The sequence below is a fragment of the Coptis chinensis genome, chromosome 7 (assembly GCF_015680905.1).
Source record: "Coptis chinensis isolate HL-2020 chromosome 7, ASM1568090v1, whole genome shotgun sequence".
Lineage (NCBI taxonomy): Eukaryota > Viridiplantae > Streptophyta > Magnoliopsida > Ranunculales > Ranunculaceae > Coptis > Coptis chinensis.
In genome coordinates, this window is record NC_141462.1 from 75,964,507 (window position 1) to 75,985,265 (window position 20,759).

The window sequence follows — 20,759 nt, forward strand, 5'->3', positions numbered from 1 at the left end:
AACTCGAGCAATTAAATGTGGACGGTTGACCATGGTTAATGCCAAAGATAAAATGAAAGTGAGAGGTATAGTCGTATAGATATGGAAAACATTTAGCCTCTGAATGGAGCAAATTGTCAGAACCTTCATAAGAAAGAGACAACAAATCAGAACCATACATGTTTCTCAAGATTTTCTACTCTCCCCAGCCAGCCAGACTTGAAGAATGTAAGTTGCTGAAAAAGTAAATAATGTTTGTGAAGTTGACCTTGCATTCTCCTCGATCGTCATCAGCTCCAAATCACACTTTATTTAGTATCAGGCTGAGAAAAATGACGAATATAACGTACTTCTACAACGCCGTTCGAGACGATGACTCTGTTTCCACCACCTCAACTGACAACGAAGTATCGCAGCAGCAGCAGCCTAATAATATAGTCCAAGCGGCAGCCAAAGCATATATAGGAGCTTCATCGGTGTATTCGGCTATCGGTAACGCGTGTTTGTCTTGCGCCAGACCACCGATCGAACTAGTTGATGACACTTCGCTGATCGGTACATCAAATTCTGTGAGTCCAGGTTCTCATAGTGAAGGTGGAAATTTGGAATTTTCCAACTTGAAGAGTTTCACCAATGACGAACTGAAAGCCGCCGCTTGGAATTTTGGCCTTGATAGTGTATTCAGAGAAGGCAGCGGAGTAGTTATGGGTTGGCTTAACCAACACTGTTGGGAGATTTCACTAGAAAGTCACACCTCAATCTAGTTACTTTCTATCCCAAATGATTTCAACTTGGAGCTCACACCAAGGAAATCATCTACCCAAGACTTTGGTAGTTATCACAACAAACTCAAACAAGCAAAACCACTAATTTATCATCACCCATACAAGCAAAAACAATAAATAAGGAAGAAATATCTGAAAGAGAGACAAAAGATTTAGGTGGTTCGGTAAAATGTTACCTACATCCACACAAGAGCCAAGTTTCCTTTATAAAGAAAGATTGGAGAGTTTACAAGAGATATCGAGAATCAAACAAAGAGGCCTCAAACAAACCCTAAATCAATAGAGCTCCCACAATACCCAAGAAAATGAATCTATCAAAAAGTTGTCTCAAAACCCTAATCTATTTCCTTTATATAGGTGTACATAGAAAAAAAAAAAGGAGAAAAGTTTGGGGCGAAATATCGACAAATCGTCGAAAATTTGAAAAATTTCATAACTCTAAAGCTTGCGGTGAGATACTGGAGCTTCATATTTCGGCGGTTCCACGTTCCCAAACAATCTCCCACTTGAACCTTCGAGATTCTACATGCACATCACATCTCAATTGTAACAACTCCATCCAATTCTAATTTACTAAAGAAACACTCGACTCATCCATCATGATCTTCAAGCAAGAAGACCCACCGAAGTTGAACACAACTTCAACTTCTCGATAGGCACGGTCTTGGTCAACATATCCGGAATCTCACTCCCTCGATCTTCTCAAGTGCCAAAACCTCATCCTCTAACGTAGATCGGATAAAATGATACCGGGAGACCAATGTGCTTGGTCCTAAAATGAAAGGCGGAATTCTTAGCAAGATGTATAGCACTCTAACCACACCGTGTAACACACTTCTCTTTGCTTCATCCCAAGCTCTTCCATCAATCCCCTCGTAACTGATCATCTCTTTTGCTTGCCTCAGAACGCCACATACTCGCCTTCGTGGTAGACAAAGCAACAATCTTAATGGAATCGAGAAATCCAACTCATCTGCGGTAGCACCTCCATCAGAAAGACATAACCAAGAGTGCTTCTTCCGCGATCTATTTCTCCCCGCAAAATCGGCATCCACATACCCTTGTAGGTTCACAACACCCCTTCCATAACATAGGCATTTCTCTCGTAGTACCTCTCGGATATCTCAATATCCACTTCACGGCTTCCCAATGTTGCTTGCCAGATTAGACATAAATCTTGGCGACTCCAAATTCCCAATCGCTGGCTATATTCGACGCTGCAAAACCATGGCATACATAAGACTTCCAATGGCAGGGGCGATGGTACCTTAGCCATGAAGTTTCTTTCCTCAACAGATCTTGGGAGAGTGTTCCTTGGACAACTTGAAGTGGATCGCCAAAGGTGTGCAAACCGGTTTCGCGACTACCCATGTTGAACCTCTTCAATACCTTCTCAATATACTCGGCTGAGACAACTCCGAATACCTTTTTGCCTATCTCTTCCGATCCTCATCCCTAGAATCTTTTTGTTTGCACCCAAGTCCTTCATAGAGAACTCACTTGCTAACTTCTTTTCAATCTCCCATTTCGACATATCGAACTTGCTACTAACATATCATCAACATATAGCAACAGATGACGTAGGTCGAGTCGAACCTCTTGAAGTAGCAACAATGGTCGGGCGCAGCACTTATAGTAGCCATTTCCTTGCATGAAGTTATCAAACTTCATGTACCAATCGCTTGGGGCTTGTTTCAAACCATACAAGCTCTTTTCTCGAGCCCTCGCATACCATTTTCTCTTTACCGCTTCTTGATGAAACCCTCCTGTTCTTTGGATGTAAATTTCCTCAACTAGGTCACCATGGAGGAAGGCGGTTTTAACATCCAACCGCCAAGATACAAATCTTCTGGCTGCAACAATACTCAACACCTAACCGAATAGTATTCGGTTTCACCACCGGGAGAATATTTCGTGAAGTCAACGCTTTTGCTTCTGGCTGAAACCCTTGACTACTAGCCTCGCTTTGTATCTCCGGGAACCATCATGTTCCTCTTTGACTCTAAACACCCATTTGTTCTCAGAGCCTTCTTGCCCACGGGTAGTTTGGCTAACTCCCCGCGCCACCACTAGAGATGAGGGACTTCATCTCATCTTGCATAGCAACCTCCCACTTGCTTGCATCACTCACCTCTAATGCTTCATCATAGCATTGAGGCTCGCCACCATCGATGAAAGTAGCAAGTAATTCACATAGGTGGAGGGTGGATATCTCGTTACTTTCGGTACATGTGGCCCGATGTCTTCCTTGGGGGGACGAGGTGGAGATGGACTTCGGTGGTGTAGTATCCTCATTATTCTTTGAGTCACTACTATTGTCATCCTCCCATCATTGGGGGGCCCCATTATACCACGACTTACATCAAGTCTTCCAACTCAACACATACTCGTGTCGCCTCTGCACCCGATTCCTTGGTTTGTGCTTCATCTCCGTCCTTGTACATCACCTTCTCATTAAACACAACATCTCTACTACTTAATGATTTTCCGATTTTGATCATCCCAAAAGCGATACCCAAAATTATCACCGCCATAGCCGATGAAGGTGCACTTTAGTGACTTAGCATCAAGCTTGCTTCTAGCTTGGTCACTAATGTGGACATAGGACACACAACCAAACACCTTCAAATGGGAAAGGTTCACATCCTTCCCGCCCACACACTTCCTCCGAATCTTAAAATCCAAAGGTACCGATGGTCCTCTATTGATCGGGTAAGGCTGGCGTTGCTAACACTTTCTCGCCCTAAAACTGCGCAAGCAAGCTCGCTAGTGTCGCGTACACCTAGCTCTCTCATTAGTGTTCTATTCATCCGCTCTGCAACCCCATTCTCACGAGGTGTCCCCGGCAAAGTCTTTTCCATCTTGATGCCATTGTCGACAAGATTTTAAAACCCGAATCCTCATACTCTCCACCGTTGTCCGGATCTCGGCTTCTTTACTTTCAAGCTTGTCTCATTCTCAACCATGGCCTTCCAAGTCTTGAATACTTCAAATACTTCTGACTTGTGTCTCAAGAAATAGACTCACACCTTCCTAGTATGGTCATCAATGAAAGTCACAAAATATGACTTTCCGCCAAGTGAAGAGACATTAGCTGGCCCCCAGACATCTGTATGAATCAACTCAAGCCTTCTTGCTTTTGGAGTCTGACCCATTCTCTGAAAACTCACCCGCTTCTGCTTTCCAAATACACAGTTCTCACAGAAGTCAATTTCAGTCGACTGTAACTTTGGGAGTTTACCAGAAGAGTGAAGGATTTTCATTCCTTTCTCACTCATGTGACCAAGTCTGCGGTGCCAAACATTCGGATCCTCTTTGCCATGTGCCACGGCAATCGACTCACAACCATGTGCAGTCATGTAGAGAGTACCATCTTTCTTACCATTTGCAACAATCAATGAACCCTTCGAGACCTTCCAAGTATCACCGGTGAAGACTGTAACAAATCCTTCACTTGCCAATTGCCCCACATAAATCAAATTCTTCCTCAATCCGGGCGTGTCGGACGTCCCTCAATAACCATGACGAGCCATTCATCTTGACATGCACGCCACCCTTGCCGACAATGTCACAAGGTTGGTCATCACCGAAAAGACCGTTCCAAGGTCACCTTCGGTGTAGTTCTCAAGGAACTCTCGATGTGAGGTAGCATGGAAAGATGCGCCGGAATCAAGTACCCAAGACTCCTTGTGCTCCATCGAACATATCAAAGCGTCATCTACCATCTCAACAACATTAGCTTCTTGATTCTTTTTCTTGTTCTTATTAATGTTGTTGTTGTTTCTTGGTGCCAGACAATTGGGGCTATAGTGGCCAGGCCTACCACAATTATAGCACACCACTTCACTTATGTCTCGAGGTTTGTGTTCAACGCTTTGCAATTGGGGGGCTTGAGATTTCGATCTCCCCCTCCACTTCTTCTTACCACGATTCCTGTTTGAATTTCTCCCCCTACTTTCAGTGCTCAATGCCGACCCCGAAGATGAAGGACAATCCTGTCTCCGAATTTTCTCGGTTAGTACCATACTAACAACGTGCTCAAACTTCAACTTGGTCATTCCCGCAGAGCCACTAATAGCCGCAACTGTAGCCTTCCAACTTGGAGGCATTTGTCCAAGTATCACCAAAGCTAACACCTCATCACTAAATGTAATCTCAACCGACTCCAATTGGTCCTTAGTTTGGTTGAATTCATTTAAGTGATCCTTGAAGGATGTCCCCTCCGACATTCTCATACTAAATAGCTTGGTGATCAAATAGACTTTGTTCGCGGCCGAGGGTTGTTCATACATCGTAGTAAGTGCCTCTGTCACAGCCCGAATTTCTAAACAATTAAAAAAATGAATAATTGAAATATAAATATCTCAACCATCACTTGATTCAATTGTCTAAAAACCCAGGCTATGACGGGGGATACAACACATGTCCAAACCTAAAACCCACATCATAACAGGATCAACTTAACAACAAAAATCTCCAAATTCCTCAACTATCACTTTATTAAAAACTTTCTTCCATCCCAATAAAATATCAAACAAACTTTACAAAACAGTTTCCAACATCGTATTCTCATGTCATATGCAAATGTAACCTCGTTATTACATCTTTCCAAAAGATCGGACCTAATCAACTAAACTCCCAGACCGCTCCAAAGTGAGAATCCCAATCACACGCCAGCGTTCCACTGCCTTCCACCTATGTTCCCAAGAACACACCCACGTTGCCAAAACAAAGCAAACATGGGTCAGCAAATTGAATTTGCTGGTATGAGTAGACTAAATACATATAAACATTTCAAAACTTTTCTTATCCCACTCACACTTTAACTCTATCATAACCTAATCATTCACAGCTTGGAAGACAGGTAGTTCCGTCATTTTAACCGGCATAATTTCTTCCCAAGCAAGACTTCCATTATATAACTCATTATAATAACTCGTTTTAATATACGACTTAATAATTGAATTACAACTTACCGATATCCACTGCTGTATAAGGGTAGGACCGCGTCCCTGCACAAAATGTTATTAAGTCCTACCCTCCTGCAAAAGAAAGTTAGAACTTCTAACATTTGTTAATATCCTACAGGTATTCAAAAGTAAACCCAAACACACTCGCCCAATCAACTTAATTTCTTTTATTAATTAATCAATTACTTTTCTTATACACATATTTCACAACCTATGTACCTTAGGTCATTCCCGCCACATTCAAGGAATACCCAACCTTACATTCCTCAGTACACTCGAGGAATACAACTAACCATGGCAAGAATACCTTAGTTCCTCTCTAGGGTAGTCCAAACAATCTGGTCATTCATGACACATTCAATGAATACCCGGGTCATTCATGGCACATTCAATGAATACCCATAGATAACGCTAACGGGCCATTTATGGCACATTCAATAAATGCCCACCTAACATATGACATCAACATCGTAAAACTAAATTCTAAAAATGAGGCGTGGATAGTTCTAAAAGAGTCGCGGTAAATTTTGTTTACGCGCGTTATTGAACTTTATTTTATATATCATTTCGAGAACGAATGAGTATCTTGATAACTGTATTTTTGGTTTACGCGTTATTAATTTCATGGATGTCTATGTGTCATAACGTTGCATATCATAAAATACTGCAAAATCACATAATATTTAATACACGTACACACGTATATATAGAGGTCTTAGCCTAAAGTCAAGTATGCTAATAGCCCTAGACCTATCTTAATAACCCAAATCATAATCCGAGTTAAAAGGTCAAATTGGGTCAACTGGTCAAAGTCAACCCTAATCAAAAGTCAACCCCTGGTCAAAGTTAAAGTCAACCATCATGGTCGAAGTCAAACTGTCGTTTCCAAGTTCAACAGGTTCATGGTCATAGCCATGGTTCATGACTAAGGTCAAAAGTGTATGACTCATGGGCTCATGGTTAAGGCCATGGTTCGGACCCAACTGGCCAAGCCCAAACCTTAGAACCCGAAATCTAAACATTTAAATACCCAATTAGATCTATTTTAAGTCCTATGGACTGGCCCAAAACAATATTAGAACGGGCCCAAAACTTATACCTAAGGTGCCCAAAACACAACCGAAGTTCGAATTCGAAAACTTTAAATTAAACCGGTCCATAAATTAAAACAAAAAATGGACCCAATCAAAACAAAAGAAACTAGCCCAACTTGAACTTATCTAGACTCAACGGATCTTAGAATAGGAGAATACTATCCGGTCCACTTAACATTCTCTGGACCACCCACACAAACCTTTAAAACCGCCCAAAACCAAAACTAATATGGTCCGCCCAACTTAATTAGACACAAGTCTAAACAGGTTACACCGCCGACCGGGAGCACTGGATCGTTCTCCACATCATCCCCTTCAGCGGCACCGGCCGCTAGCTTCCACCACCACCGAAAATCCTTCACACACCACCCATCAATAACTTCAATAAAATTGTGTGGGTGAAAAACCCACAACTTTACTTCACCAATCGACCACAAATTTTTCGGTTTTAGCAACCCCCTCAAATCCCGTGATCCGACCGCCATTAATGTTCTTGGAGCTCTCAACCACTCTCAAACTTTCCCCTACCACCACTCATTCAACCAACAATCCTCCATACAAAACAGCTCAAACACAAAAATAAATACACAAAAACAAATTTCTCAAGAATGGCGAAGAACGCCATTGGCCTTCTCTTGGGAGCTTCCAATGCCCCCACTCAACCCCATCATAATCCCACTACACAACCCAACACCCAACATCCCAAACAAAACAACAATCCAAGATAAAATTACAAAAAAAAGATGATGGCGCCTCCATTAACCCCTCATTTAAGAGCTTCAATGATCCCACCCCCAAATCCGGCATTTAATCCCCACTAATCCCCAATCAAGATGCGATTTCAAAAACCCACAATCGGTGTATAACCGAAAAATAAAACACAACAGGTACTAATCATATGCAGGAACCATTGTTTTGTTTTGGTTGCGAGGAGGGCTCAGCTCCATTGATAAACAAATCGCCTCAACAGAGTTTCGACAGTTCTAAATCAACTCCGAAGTTTCACTTTCGAGTTTTAACAACTTCGACAACACGACGTCGAATCAAAACAATATAATGGACGATAAAAATAGAAATATTAAAACGGGCGAAAATCATAGTTCTAGTAATGGTGAGAGTTAACTCTACTCACCTGTAGCGCTCTCCGATTATCAACCAGCTACCAGGAAAAACCTTCCTTTTCTGTTGTCAGTAAAACTCCCATTTTTTTTTCTAAAACCCTCGCTGTGTTTTTTTTTTTCCAAAAACTTTACGTGAGAAAACTCACCGAAAGACAAGGACAACCCTTATCTATTATCTACGGGCTTTATCCGTAACTGATAATTATCCTCTATCCATTATCTATTTTTATTTATTATTATTATTATTTATAGGAAAAGCAAATAAAACACGGGGTGTTATAGCCTCCATGAGAGACTTCGCCGTCTTCTCAGTCTTAATATTGAAGGCTACCAACTTCGAAAGACTCAATCGGATTGTGGCCAAGGCCTTTCTATCCTGCAAATCCCATTTGTCTTGCGGAATCTCCTCAGGCTTCTCACTTATCAACGTTTCCATCAAATCCTTTTGATAGAGAACGTCCTCAATTTGCATCTTCCAATAGCCAAAGTTTGTTCCATCAAACTTCTCTATCCTGTAGTTTTCTTTGTCGGTTAAATCATGACTTTCTTGAATCAAAACCAACGGTGGAGAACCTCTCCGGAGGAATTTCCTCAAACACCTAGCCTCCAATGCTAAAGGTGGAGTCTTTTCCTCACACACCCTGTAGCTCTGTTACAGTCTTATAGCTCCGATACCACTTGTTGGGAGATTTCACTAGAAAGTCACACCTCAATCTAGTTACTTTCTATCCCAAATGATTTCAACTTGGAGCTCACACCAAGGAAATCACCTACCCAAGACTTTGGTAGTTATCACAACAAACTCAAACAAGCAAAGCCACTAATTTATCATCACCCATAGCAATCAAACAATAAATAAGGAAGTAAATATGCAAAGAGACACAAAGATTTAGGTGGTTCGGTAAATGTTACCTACATCCACACAAGAGCCAAGTTTCCTTTATAGCAAAGATTGGAGAGTTTACAAGAGATATCAAGAATCAAGAACAAGAGGCCTCACTCAAATCCTAGCTCAATAGAGCTCCCACAATACCCAAGAAATGAATCTCTCAAAAAGTTGTCTCAAAACCCTAATCTATTTTCTTTATATAGGTGTACATAGAAAAAAAAGGGGAGAAAAGGTTTGGGGCCGAAATATCGACAAATCGTCGAAATTCCGAAAAGTTTCAGAACTCTAAAGCTTGCTGATGAGATACCGGAGCTTCATACGCTCGACGGTTCCACAACCTAACTGCTAGCAAGCCTGGTATGGGAATTGCTATTGCTGTTAAAAGGCTTAACCCAGGAGTCCAGAGCAACACAGAGTGGTTGGTGAGTACCCAATAATGTGGGAATACGACTCATCTCTTTGTATCTTTCTATGTGCATGTCAAATTTAGTCAATTAATTACTAATCCTACGAGTCGAAATGCATTTAGCATATATGTGTTGTAGACTTGTAGATAATAGGAAGCACATCAGGTTTACACAGCCTTACTGCCACCTGAATTTTACTAAAGATGCTGTTCTAATTCTCAATAGATTTGAATTCATTCAAGTTGCTATAATGTTTATATGGTCTTTCATATTCTAAACTTGCTTGATTAGTGTCTTGCTCTAGTGGTACAGGCGAGTGTTAATCATTTGCGGCGGTTGTACCATCCTAATCTGGTGAGGTTGATTGGGTACTGCTTAGAGGCCGAGCGGCAGCTTTTAATTTATGAGTTCACGCATCAAGGAAGCTTAGAAAAGCATCTCTTTAGGAGTAGGTTCTCATAAGTCATATCATTACCTTGATGACCATTTAAATGTTTTCTTCTACGATTTCCTTCATGCTCGCCCACAGATACTCCTGTCCAGCACCAAAGTGCATGTTATCCTTTGATTATATTTCTGGAGGGCCTGTGATGGAGAGGGCGTAGGGGTTGTTTTTTGTTGATACTTTGTGATTGTTGATGCAGGAGGGTCTTATAGAAAGCCACTTACCTGGAGTCTCCGTGTGAGTGTTGCACTAGACGCTGCAAAGGGTCTTTCTTTTCTTCACAAAGCTGGAAAAGAAGTTATACATGGGGACTTTAAGCCTTCTAATATCCTTCTCGATTCGGTACCCATGACTTGTAAATAGTATTTATTCATACAGTCATAGCCTTCTTTTCTCTAACACGCACATCATTAAGTTTTGAAAGTTTATTATCGGTGGATGTTGTGATTTTTGTTTCTTATTACCTTGTGACTCTGTTCACAGAACTACAATGCCAAACTCTGTGATTTTGGATTGGCCAAGGATAGCCAAACTAGTATGATAGAAACCACTTACGGAGACACGTATGTTCGTCTTGATTCTGTCAATGACTATGCTGCTCCAGAGTATCTTTTGGAAGGTAATATACCTTCTGATATTCGCATTCTTGGTTTACCTCTGTAGATAACATGTGGATCTATTTAACATATATATTAAGGCACACTCCTTTCTTCCTTTGCCTTTCTTTATTTATCCAAATCAGTGAAATAGAGTCTCAAGATTTTCAGGATATTATAGTCTCATGAATGAGAATTTAGTATGTTGCTGAAATTTTTTCTCTCAGTTATCATCACGGTTACGCCATCATGTAGTCAGCGTAGTTTCAGCTTTTTGGATGTTCTGGATCTAGCACCGTCCAACAAGAGAAAATATATAAACTGTTGGTTCGTTCCTTTCTCCCAATACTAGCTAAAATGGGTTGAGGACCTTCTGTGATGACTATCTTTTCTGGGCTAATATTAATTGTTTTCTCCGATGAGTTCATCGTGGCTGTAGCTAGCTAGCCTAAACTAAAATATAGGTTTCTATTGAAACAAGATAACCTATACGATGCATCGTTCTAATTAAAACTTGTCTTTATTTGAATGTAAAGGTCGTCTAAGTGCTAAAAGTGATGTATACAGTTTTGGGGTAGTTCTTCTAGAAATATTACTTGGTCGAAGAATAGCCAACAAGAACCTAGCACTTAGAGGCGAGGCGCATTTTACCTCGGATCTATTACACAAAGATAAGCTTCCATCACTTATGGACCGCTGCCTTGAGGGCCAGTACTCAGTGCGAGGTGCCCAGAGAGTAGCACACCTGGCCCTCCAATGCATCAACAAGTTGCCAACGTCCAGACCAACTATGGATATTGTTGTAACAACACTGCAAACTATACAGGACAGGATGAGTTTATGATGAAGACGATGTACAAAGTGTAATAGGTAACAGGTAATGTGAAGGATACTTGTTAATTATGGGATGAAGAGAATGTAAGCAGTGTAATAGACTATATGGTAATGTAGAGCTCGTTAAAAGAGAACACAAACTTTCTTGTTTTCTTAATGAACGTGATATTAGCAACTCGAATGATATTCTGACGCATGTAATTAAGACATTATTTAGAAGATCATTTCCTAACGACAGGAACAGATCGAGCGTTGAGTGAGAAGTGATGACAATTGAAATATGAGTGGAATCCACTAAAGGTGGGTTTGATTGCAGACACGGACGGAACCAGGATTCAATGTCTGGAGTGCAAGAGCATATGCAACCCAGTAATTAAAGTAGGGGAAGTTCTATAAAATATTTGGGGAGTGCGAATCCTTATGGTCGTCTAGCCATTTTTCTAACAAATTAGTATCACATTATGAGAATGAATTTAAGCTTGTTACTTACACAGCTTCACTAGCGAGTTATATGACCGCTATGTTGTGTTAAGTACATAATGATGTGTTAATTACTTAGTTTACATCTAAGTGAACATAATACTCTTCAAAAATCACCACATGGCAAGGTGCCATACTTTAAGACAGCAGCAAGAACCATCAAGTCTGGACTGAAGCGTCGGCTTTGTCGTGGGCAGGTGAATATATTGTATTAGGGGTGTATTATGTTCTTAGATTTCTAAATCTAATTAAATTCAATAAAAAACCTACTAATTCTACTAATAGAAATATCCTAAAATATTTTGTCATCACCATCAATCAGAAGTCAAACCGAGAAGATATTTAGTTATTTATGCAATCGCAATTAATAACGTGGTCCCAAAGATATCAAAGTCATGTCTGCAAATGTGCAAAGTAACACTACGGGCTAGGCCATGCAGATTTATTAATATACTAGCACAAAAATACTACTTTCGGTCAATAGCAAATTAAGAAACGGCCGAATTTTTTACTTTTCTCTCACGTATCTTATTACAAACTTCAGTTGTAATAATAACCGTAATAATTGAAAATATCCCACCGAATAATTCTCTTTAAATTCTCTTTAAAGTAAAATATTTAGATATATTTCATATTTAATCCGAAATTGAATATACATGGAGTTACTAGTTATAAGTTACCATATTGGAAATGATGTTTACAGAGCTGAAGAATAAAAGGTGATGTTTGGTGAAGCTGACCTCCTCGTCTATCCAGTACCAGTCTGAGAAGAATGACGAATATAACTTACTTCCACACCGCAGTTCGAGAGGATGACTCTGTTTCTACCACTTCAACTGATGACGACGGAGCTTCATCAGTTGTTCCGACAGCTGGTAATTTCTTTATTGAAACACTGTTTGTAGTTTCTTTTTTAAGATTGATTTTAGACAGTTAAGGTTCTTAATTATTCATTTTACTTGATATGCTCATCATGTATGATGAAGATCTTTTTTCTTTTTTTTTTTAAAAAAAACGAAAATTCTTGTTGACATGTGCGAATCCAGCTTCTCAGGCTGAAGGTGGTATTTCCGCTTTAGAATTCTACTTGAAGAGTTTCAGCTTTAAGCAACTCAAAGCTGCCACGAGGAATTTCTGCTCTGATACTCTTTTGGGAGAAGGCGCCTTTGGTTTAGTGTACAAGGGTTGGATTGACCAACACAATCTAACTCCTACGAAACCCGGGACAGGCGTTGCTGTTGCCGTTAAAATGCACAAGCCAGGATCTTGCCAGCTGGGCCTTGGAAAATTGTTGGTGAGTGATCTGCCACCGTCCCCATGCATGTAATAGATTACTTTGAAGCATGGAAATATTCTTTATCATATCTTCATGCGTGCATATCCTATTTAGTAGTCAGAATCAAGTGTGAACACATATAGCATGTTATGTTGTTCTGTTGACTTGTTATTGGGTCTTTGAACTTGCGAACCTTGTTGAGGGAAACTGTTTGTTGCACAAAGGAAGAAGAGGAAAGAATATAGGAATGAAAAACAGGACAAAAAAAATTAGGGTTAATTAGTGTAACCCTAATTTGGTTGTTTGATCAAAATGTGATCTTGCCCAAAGAATAATGTCTTCATTCAACGAATACTGCTTTGCATTCTCCTCTCTCTTCCTCTGCAATATTGTAATCATTGAAAACAAAATTTAGAAATCAAATGTAATAAAAATGACTTATGAAAATAGTAGTGTGAGAAGGAAAATACTTTCAGTCTGAATAGTCTTTCCCTTTTGGTTGGTCGAACTAGCAGATCCCCTTTTATTCTTATTTATTGATGGTCTTTCAACAAAGTGGTCCCCTCCATTTGGTTCATGCCCCCTAACCCCACTACCCTTCTCAATATTATATTCCAACAATTTGTGTTTCATTTGGAACCTCCCTTTTGTCAAGTTGTCTAGCTTGTCATATACTTCAATATCAGGTCACTCATCTAAGTCAAACACTTTCCCCACTTTATATTTTCTATCAGTATATCCTCCAAATTCATGCACACTGTCATCATCACTGTAAGGGCAGCCATCACCTGAATCTCTACCCTCACTGTCATAATCTCCATTATAGTACCCACTACCAGCACTAAAATATCCACCTTCACTGTCAATATCATTGTCCTCATTACCATCATCCTCATCATTATCATCCTCATCTCTATCATTCTCATCACTACTCATTACAATTGTTTCACTAATCTTCAATATACAAGTGAGTGTATCTTTCGTTATCATTCACAGCATGAGACCACATATACAACAAGTCTGCATCTGAAGTAATAACTCTAACATCATGACCTTCAATCCAACTGATTCAGGAGGGCACGGAATTGTCTTTGTCACCAAAAAACCAATCCCAACAAGGTTGTTTCTTCAGCCTCCAAACAGTCAGTATCCACAATATCCCCTTCCTCGTAATGTAACACTTCAACATTGTGTCTCCTCTTAGTTATTTTAAAACTCCCACCATAATTAAATCTAAAAGTTCTATCATTGTACACAACCACTTTTGTCCTGCAGACAAACAAGGAAACAATATGCACAAAAAAGTAACATTTTTTAGTAGAATGACGTACAAATGGTGAGATCGAGGTGATAATACAAATATTATTAACAAATACAACAAAATCAAGAACTAGGTTACAAACAAAACTTCAAATGCTTAAGTAAAAATTCAACAACGTACCCCAAGTGTTGCACAAACAGCTAGATCGGGTACCAATTATGAGAACTAGGGTTTCTTAATTAGGGTTGCAATTATGAGAACAAGTGTTGCACAAACAGCTAGATCCGTGTCCACGACAGTAGCAGTTATGAGAACTAGGGTTTCTTAATTAGGGTTGTAATAATTTGGGGGGTTTTATACTATTAAGAGTTTGGGGGGAAATATAATGATTTTCCGTTATTACAAAGGTTAAATATGGTTTTTCACGATAAAGTCAACAATTGTCAAAGTCAAAAGGGCTAAAATAGGTATTTCAATTGACCTACCAACGAAAGACAGATGCCAACTGCCTTTTTTGCAATAATTTGTGTTTACCCCCAAGGGTATTTTAGGCAATAGAGCAAATATGAATGATTTCTGAACGGGCCAGGATGGAATGGGGGGACTTTTGTGATGATTCAAAATTTGGAGGGTAAACACAAATGCAAACGGGGTTTTTCACTAATTAACCCAAAAAATTACAATAAAGTAAATTAGTCTTCTTTGATGAACGATGAGATTAGATGGAGAGAAGTGAGTCACAAATTCCTATTCATGAAAAAAATTGAGGAACGGGAAAGATACATTCGTTCGGATAAGAAGTAGATCACAATTACAACTTCCTCGCAGGATTGCACTGTTTGTTACTGGGAACTGGCGTGGTTACTAGGCTATTATTATTAACGATTCTATGGCGTAGAATTTTAAGAGATACTAAGCTGCGAAGTTGCTATAAAATTTGGGAGGATTTTCGTATTTTTTGCTCAGTGATTTACACCAGTGCAGACGGAAAAAAGGTCTTTGGGGCATCTGTACCATCCCAATCTGGTGAGCTTGGTTGGATACTGCTTGGAGGATGGGAATAGCGTACTTGTCTATGAATTCGTGCCTCGAGGAAGCTTGGATAATCATCTCTTTGGAAGTAGGTTCCTGAATCATTTCAACTTCTATTTTCCCTGTTTTATATTAAATAAAATTAGAAATATAGGCTGTTCGAAAAATTAATAGATAACTTGTGGATTGGAAACTGCAAAAGGGTTGTCCCATATATGATTCACATTTCGGTTCTCGCTGATGCAGGAGGTTCTAATGGCATACCACTTTCCTGGAGCATCCGAATGAAGGTTGCACTTGGGGCTGCAAAGGGGCTTGCCTTTCTCCACAGTACTGAAACAAATGTTATACATCGGGATTTTAACTCATCCAATATCCTTCTAGATTTGGTATGTGACATGTAAAGCGTACATTACTCCTACTGTAATCTGTCAACAATCACAACTATGATACGGATACACACATGTACAACATGAGATACACTTGCGTATTAAATGTGTATCCTTAACAAAGTATACATATTGACAATGTGCCTATAATTTCTTATTGTATTTCACCTTTCAATCGTAGAACTACAGTGTGAAGCTATCTGGTTTTGGGTTGGCCAAGAATGGCCCTATAGGCGATGAGAGCCATGTCTCTACTCGTGTTATGGGCACTTATGGATATGCTGCCCCTGAGTATGTTTCTACAGGTATACTCCATTGTACTCGCTCCTTTATTATTATTTATTTGAATATTTCTATGCGGCTATTTGCGAATGATGTTGGTTCACCTGGCATTGGAACATACTGGGATAGTCCTTTTATCTTTTCACTTATCTTTCATTGGCCTGAAATCTCTGAAAATTAGCTGAAATGCGCATATGTAACTTAATAAAATTTCCAATTCTCTCAATGTATTGGAGTACCATCGTTACTGAAGTTTTGACAAATCCAAGGGGAGTAGGGCACATCACTTCTCAAGGCAAAAGACAATCTCTCTCCTGCTTTTAAAGTCGTTTTTTAGATACTGGCTTCCCCTTGTAATGGATTTGTGTTTGGAAAAAATTTAAAAAGCAAACCTAAAGGGTTTTGTAAAGGTTTTCGGTGAAAAATGATATGTTAATTGTAGCAAATAAGAAAGAATTAAAGAGATAACACATAAGATTTATAGTGGTTTGGAGCCATTGCGGCTTCCTACGTCCACGGGAGAAGAAATTAAGGTGTTTAATTGTTTATTGCGTGATAGTTCATTAGGTTTATTACAGGGATTTATATAAGCACAATCGTCTGTAGTTGTTTCTAAAAAGGTGGAGTCTTCCCTTATAGGAACAAATCTGTCCAGAACGTATCAAAACCGACTAGGGGCGCACACCCCTTCATCATGTACAACTGAAAAGTGCACGCCCCATATTCTTTCTTCTCCCACATTAATATTGGAAATACCTCACCAATTTCAATATGAGAGAAAGCTCTCAACCATAATTAAGTTTACACTTGCACAATGTACCCTAATGTTTTCAGAGGCAATTGAGGCATACACCTCGAAGCGAGACTTGTGCAAAACTCAGTTGAGGCATCATTACATAAGAACTGTATGCCTTAAAAAGTGGCGGCGTATATGAGGCGTTAATTTTTGCTTGAGGTGTGCATTATACAACTGTTGTCATTAGTGCCAATCTACCTGACCTCACACCAATTAGGAAGAAGAACCTAAATATACACCTTCATATATATTTTTTGTAATTAATAGCTATCAATCGAAAGTTAAAACAGGTTTAACTATCACACCTTTGTCGATTGTATCCTGCACAAGAGTTTAATAAATTTTGTTTCCAACTGAGCTGCATTGAAGGATAAAAGTGAAATGTGCATTGATTATTGTTTCTAGATAAGTAGAATGACTTTTATTTTTATTCAAAGTATTATTATTCATAGTATCCTATTCATGGTAGTTTTTCTTAACCAACAATATGTATTCCTCAATTTGGATGTGAAGGTCATCTGACAGCCAAGTCCGACGTGTACGGTTTTGGAGTAGTTCTCTTAGAAATATTATGTGGCAGACGAGCTGTTGACAGGAACCGGCCTTCTGTGGAGCACAACCTGGTAGAATGGGCCAAGCCTTATCTAAAGCAGACCCGTAAAATTGTTCGTGTTTTGGACATCCATCTTAAAGGTCAGTATTCACTGGGAGATGCTAAAAAGATAGCTAACATCGCCTTGCAATGCACATCCAATGAAGCAAAGCACAGGCCAAAGATGGATGAGATTGTAAAAGCACTGGAAGAACTTCAGGTTTCCATATATGAAACTCACCCAAAATGATCGTGGCCTGAATCATTAAATTCATTTAACTGATCGTACAAAGCACATAGGTGAAGTGCAGAGGGATGCCATAGTGCGTATGTGGGTTCTTAATTTCTTATCCTCGGCCAACAACATCCACCTTATAGGCGTATACAGTTAAATTGAGTATAATGAATGTGTCGGAACTGTAATTCATTTGGACAGCATTCCAGATGGTTTGGGCGGTATCTGATTCGTTTAAACTTTCAAAATATGTACTGTACTATAGTTTTGTACTTACTGAGTTTGCCATATATAACAAAATTATGGTGTCATTTGATCCACAATTTCTTGTGGTGTGTATGAGTGTATCCTTTCGGGACACGCATTGAGAATTAGTTGTATGATCATATTATTATTTTTTTAGTCAAACTATGATCTCATTCGTTAAGGGTATACTAGCATCATGCACGTGCTCGCGCACGTTGTATTAGACAGACAGATTCTAACATTCGTTACCAAAACTTAACCTGTACATGTTTTGAATATTGTATTTCGAATGGAAAGGTTTTAGACCTGAGAACCGCATGGTTTGGGGAGAATGCAGAGATGAACCTAGGAAGCTTCTTGTGGTACTGCAATAGAGTAAAAGTACCGATTGAGAACAATCACACAACTGATCATGCACCATGCACTGATTGACTAAATAGCCCGTCATTCCATTTAAACAATGTTTTAGCATAAAGCTGCACATTTATTGCAGAAAAAGAAGGGAAGAAAAAAATAATTCTCACACAGTTCAATTAGTAGCACTTATTGTATTCATCGAGATAGGGGCACAAATTAAAATATGCATACTTCACGGACAAAGGTTCGATCGAGCATGCAATTTGCTTATCGGCGTAGTTGGCAAGAAGTCTGTGATTTCAAATGAATACCGCTCAAAGTATTGCTTCAATAGCACTTAGATGCACTTAGATTTTGCATGACTTACAAAGGCACCAAAGAGTGCCAAAAACCGAGAGCGGCGGATCGGTAGTGATTCCAATAGCATCAAGAGTATCGGTTCTCTCTCCGGATTAGGTGGCTCTTGCCAACCACATCAAAGAAATGGCGAAAAATATGAATAATGACAGATTTGTATCCCAATTGTAAGGCCTAAAATAACGTTAGTAGCGGCTCGATTCTGCAGGAATCAGCAACATCTAGCACGGGGCTGCAATAGAAGAACGGAAAATAAGAGTTGATATAGGACGGATCAAGAAATAATAAAGAATATAGAAAAGTTTATTAGAATAGAAAACCTATATGCATTGCTAGTAGAGTATTCAATCACAAAGCCAATGACCGAGGTTACCCATAGACCAATGGCATCAACAATAGAATTATAAGTAACAACATTGGACGATTTTCCTTCCCTTGTCATTTCATCGATCTAACAATGACACAGCGGACTCTACCAATCCATTCTTACATAAGGTGTCAATCAAGGCACTATGTAAGACAACGTCAGCCTCCAATCCTGCTTATTTTCACTCTCTAAATATCTCCATTGCATCTTGGTAGATACCCCCTTTCGAGTACACATCAATCAAAGTTGAGTAAGTAAATAGATTAGGACTCAAGTTTTCTTATTTCATCTCTCCGAACGACTTTTAACCTCATCATAAATACCCTACTTTCCATAATTTCTCAAAAGCATTATAAATAGGGAAATTTAAGCTGGAAAATTGGGGTAATCAAAGGCCTTGGCACAAAGCAATTGCTAATTGAAAAATGAGAAATAGGTGGTGAAGTAAAAACGACTTGGTGAATTTGTTGTACTTTTTTGTTGTTTGAACTTTCTCCATTATCTCATCATCACTTCCAAATTCCAACAACATCCAGGATTGGATACTCTTTCTCACATGCAGTAGGATCAAATATGTGAACATGGAACTTCAAACCATCTTCAAGTTTGAAAACTAAAAAATCCCCAATACATAGATCATGTGCTCTTGCAAAATCTTCCCAACCTTCGAAACCAAAACCCTATTCATGCTAACAGCCAACACTTGCTACTTCTACTTGGTCCTCAATGTGACATTTCCTTCACTGCACTTCTCTTCTAAGTGTTGGTTCTTGAAAAGCGGGAGAATTGACTACAATAAATAAAAGAAAAACAATCCAGCTAAATAGAGATCAAAGCACTTTCGAGCTACATATAAGGAAATAGTAGAAAATAAGAGGTGCTCACAATTTCTTTAAGTGAACCAAGAACGATGACCTTGAAGAAACGGGGTTTACTTGGTCAGATTGTGGTCTTCGCCATTTTACAGTAATGAACTATTGTGTTAGCACCACTCAGGACTGACAAGGAACACACAACCCTTTAGTATCCCCAAGATAGGGCGTTGGGCTCAAGCCTCAAGCTTCCTCTAATTTTCTAGCTTTGGCACAACCATCAATCATGGTGCTATAAGTTACAACATTAGGCAATACATTCTTCACCATCATCTCAGACATTATCACAAAAGCCAAATCCATTTGTCCACCTTTACATACTGCATCTAATAACGTATTGTAACCATCTCACCAAACAAATTCTTCGCTTGCTCCCACAACCCACCACAACTACAAATAGCAAGAAGTCGTGAACAGTAGATATTGATCTAAAATCTAAATGCATATGCTGCTGACATAGAAAATTAAGATGAATAAGGTAGAGACTAACACATATACTCTAATACTCTATCAACATGAACAAACAATCGATATTTTTCTTTTACATTCTTTTTAGGTCGAAGATTGAAAAGAGAACGAAAGGGGCCGGGGAGATGAAGAAGGAGAGCTTATTATAATTTATAAACATGGATATACAAAGTTTATTTCAGACATTTCGTAAAACAGATTGATTTTTTATGTACAAAATTACAATTGGTGAAATTCAATCTGTAGAGTGAGAAAGCTAGAACATACCTTTTTTTAACTACCAAATTCAATCTATTGGAGAGTTTCTTTCTGAGTTGGAGAGTTTCTTTCTGAAATTAAATTCATTTAATTTATTTGTAGAGGAGAGTCGAGCAGAGAGAGAAAGAGTGGAGATGAAGAGAGGAAAAACAGAGAAGCGGATAGAAATTTCTATTAGGTGCAAAATGACGAAACTGCCCCTGTTGTTTTAGATGCGAAAAGACGAAAATACCCCTGTGATGTACGTGAAAATTACTGTTCATCGACCCCCATATTTTTCTAATATAGTAAGATATATGATTATATGTATATGTATATTGTACATTTGTACCATCCTCGAGAAAGATATTATGACAAGAATAAGTTACATG

At 39.1% G+C, this 20,759-nt stretch overlaps 2 protein-coding genes across 4 annotated transcripts; both read left to right on the forward strand.

Annotated features, from left to right (window-relative positions):
* The first annotated feature begins 82 nt into the window (after positions 1-82).
* Positions 83-11,295, forward strand: LOC147488934 (putative serine/threonine-protein kinase PBL11). 2 transcript variants are annotated; one of them, XM_086573320.1, is made up of 6 exons: positions 83-701; positions 9,171-9,260; positions 9,537-9,693; positions 9,890-10,032; positions 10,174-10,309; positions 10,823-11,295. In XM_086573320.1, the coding sequence occupies exons 1-6, from the start codon at positions 231-233 to the stop codon at positions 11,128-11,130; spliced, it is 1,305 nt and encodes a 434-aa protein (XP_086429446.1). In that variant the 5' UTR covers positions 83-230; the 3' UTR covers positions 11,131-11,295. The 2 variants fall into 2 exon arrangements, with proteins under 2 accessions (XP_086429446.1, XP_086429447.1); XM_086573321.1 differs by having other exon boundaries at positions 9,558-9,693.
* An 874-nt stretch (positions 11,296-12,169) lies between these two features.
* On the forward strand, positions 12,170-17,871 carry LOC147488935 (receptor-like cytoplasmic kinase 176). 2 transcript variants are annotated; one of them, XM_086570185.1, is made up of 6 exons: positions 12,170-12,475; positions 12,647-12,894; positions 15,122-15,257; positions 15,416-15,558; positions 15,740-15,863; positions 17,150-17,871. In XM_086570185.1, the coding sequence occupies exons 1-6, from the start codon at positions 12,373-12,375 to the stop codon at positions 17,476-17,478; spliced, it is 1,083 nt and encodes a 360-aa protein (XP_086426311.1). In that variant the 5' UTR covers positions 12,170-12,372; the 3' UTR covers positions 17,479-17,871. The 2 variants fall into 2 exon arrangements, with proteins under 2 accessions (XP_086426311.1, XP_086426312.1); XM_086570186.1 differs by having other exon boundaries at positions 12,655-12,894.
* Positions 17,872-20,759: the final 2,888 nt, after the last annotated feature.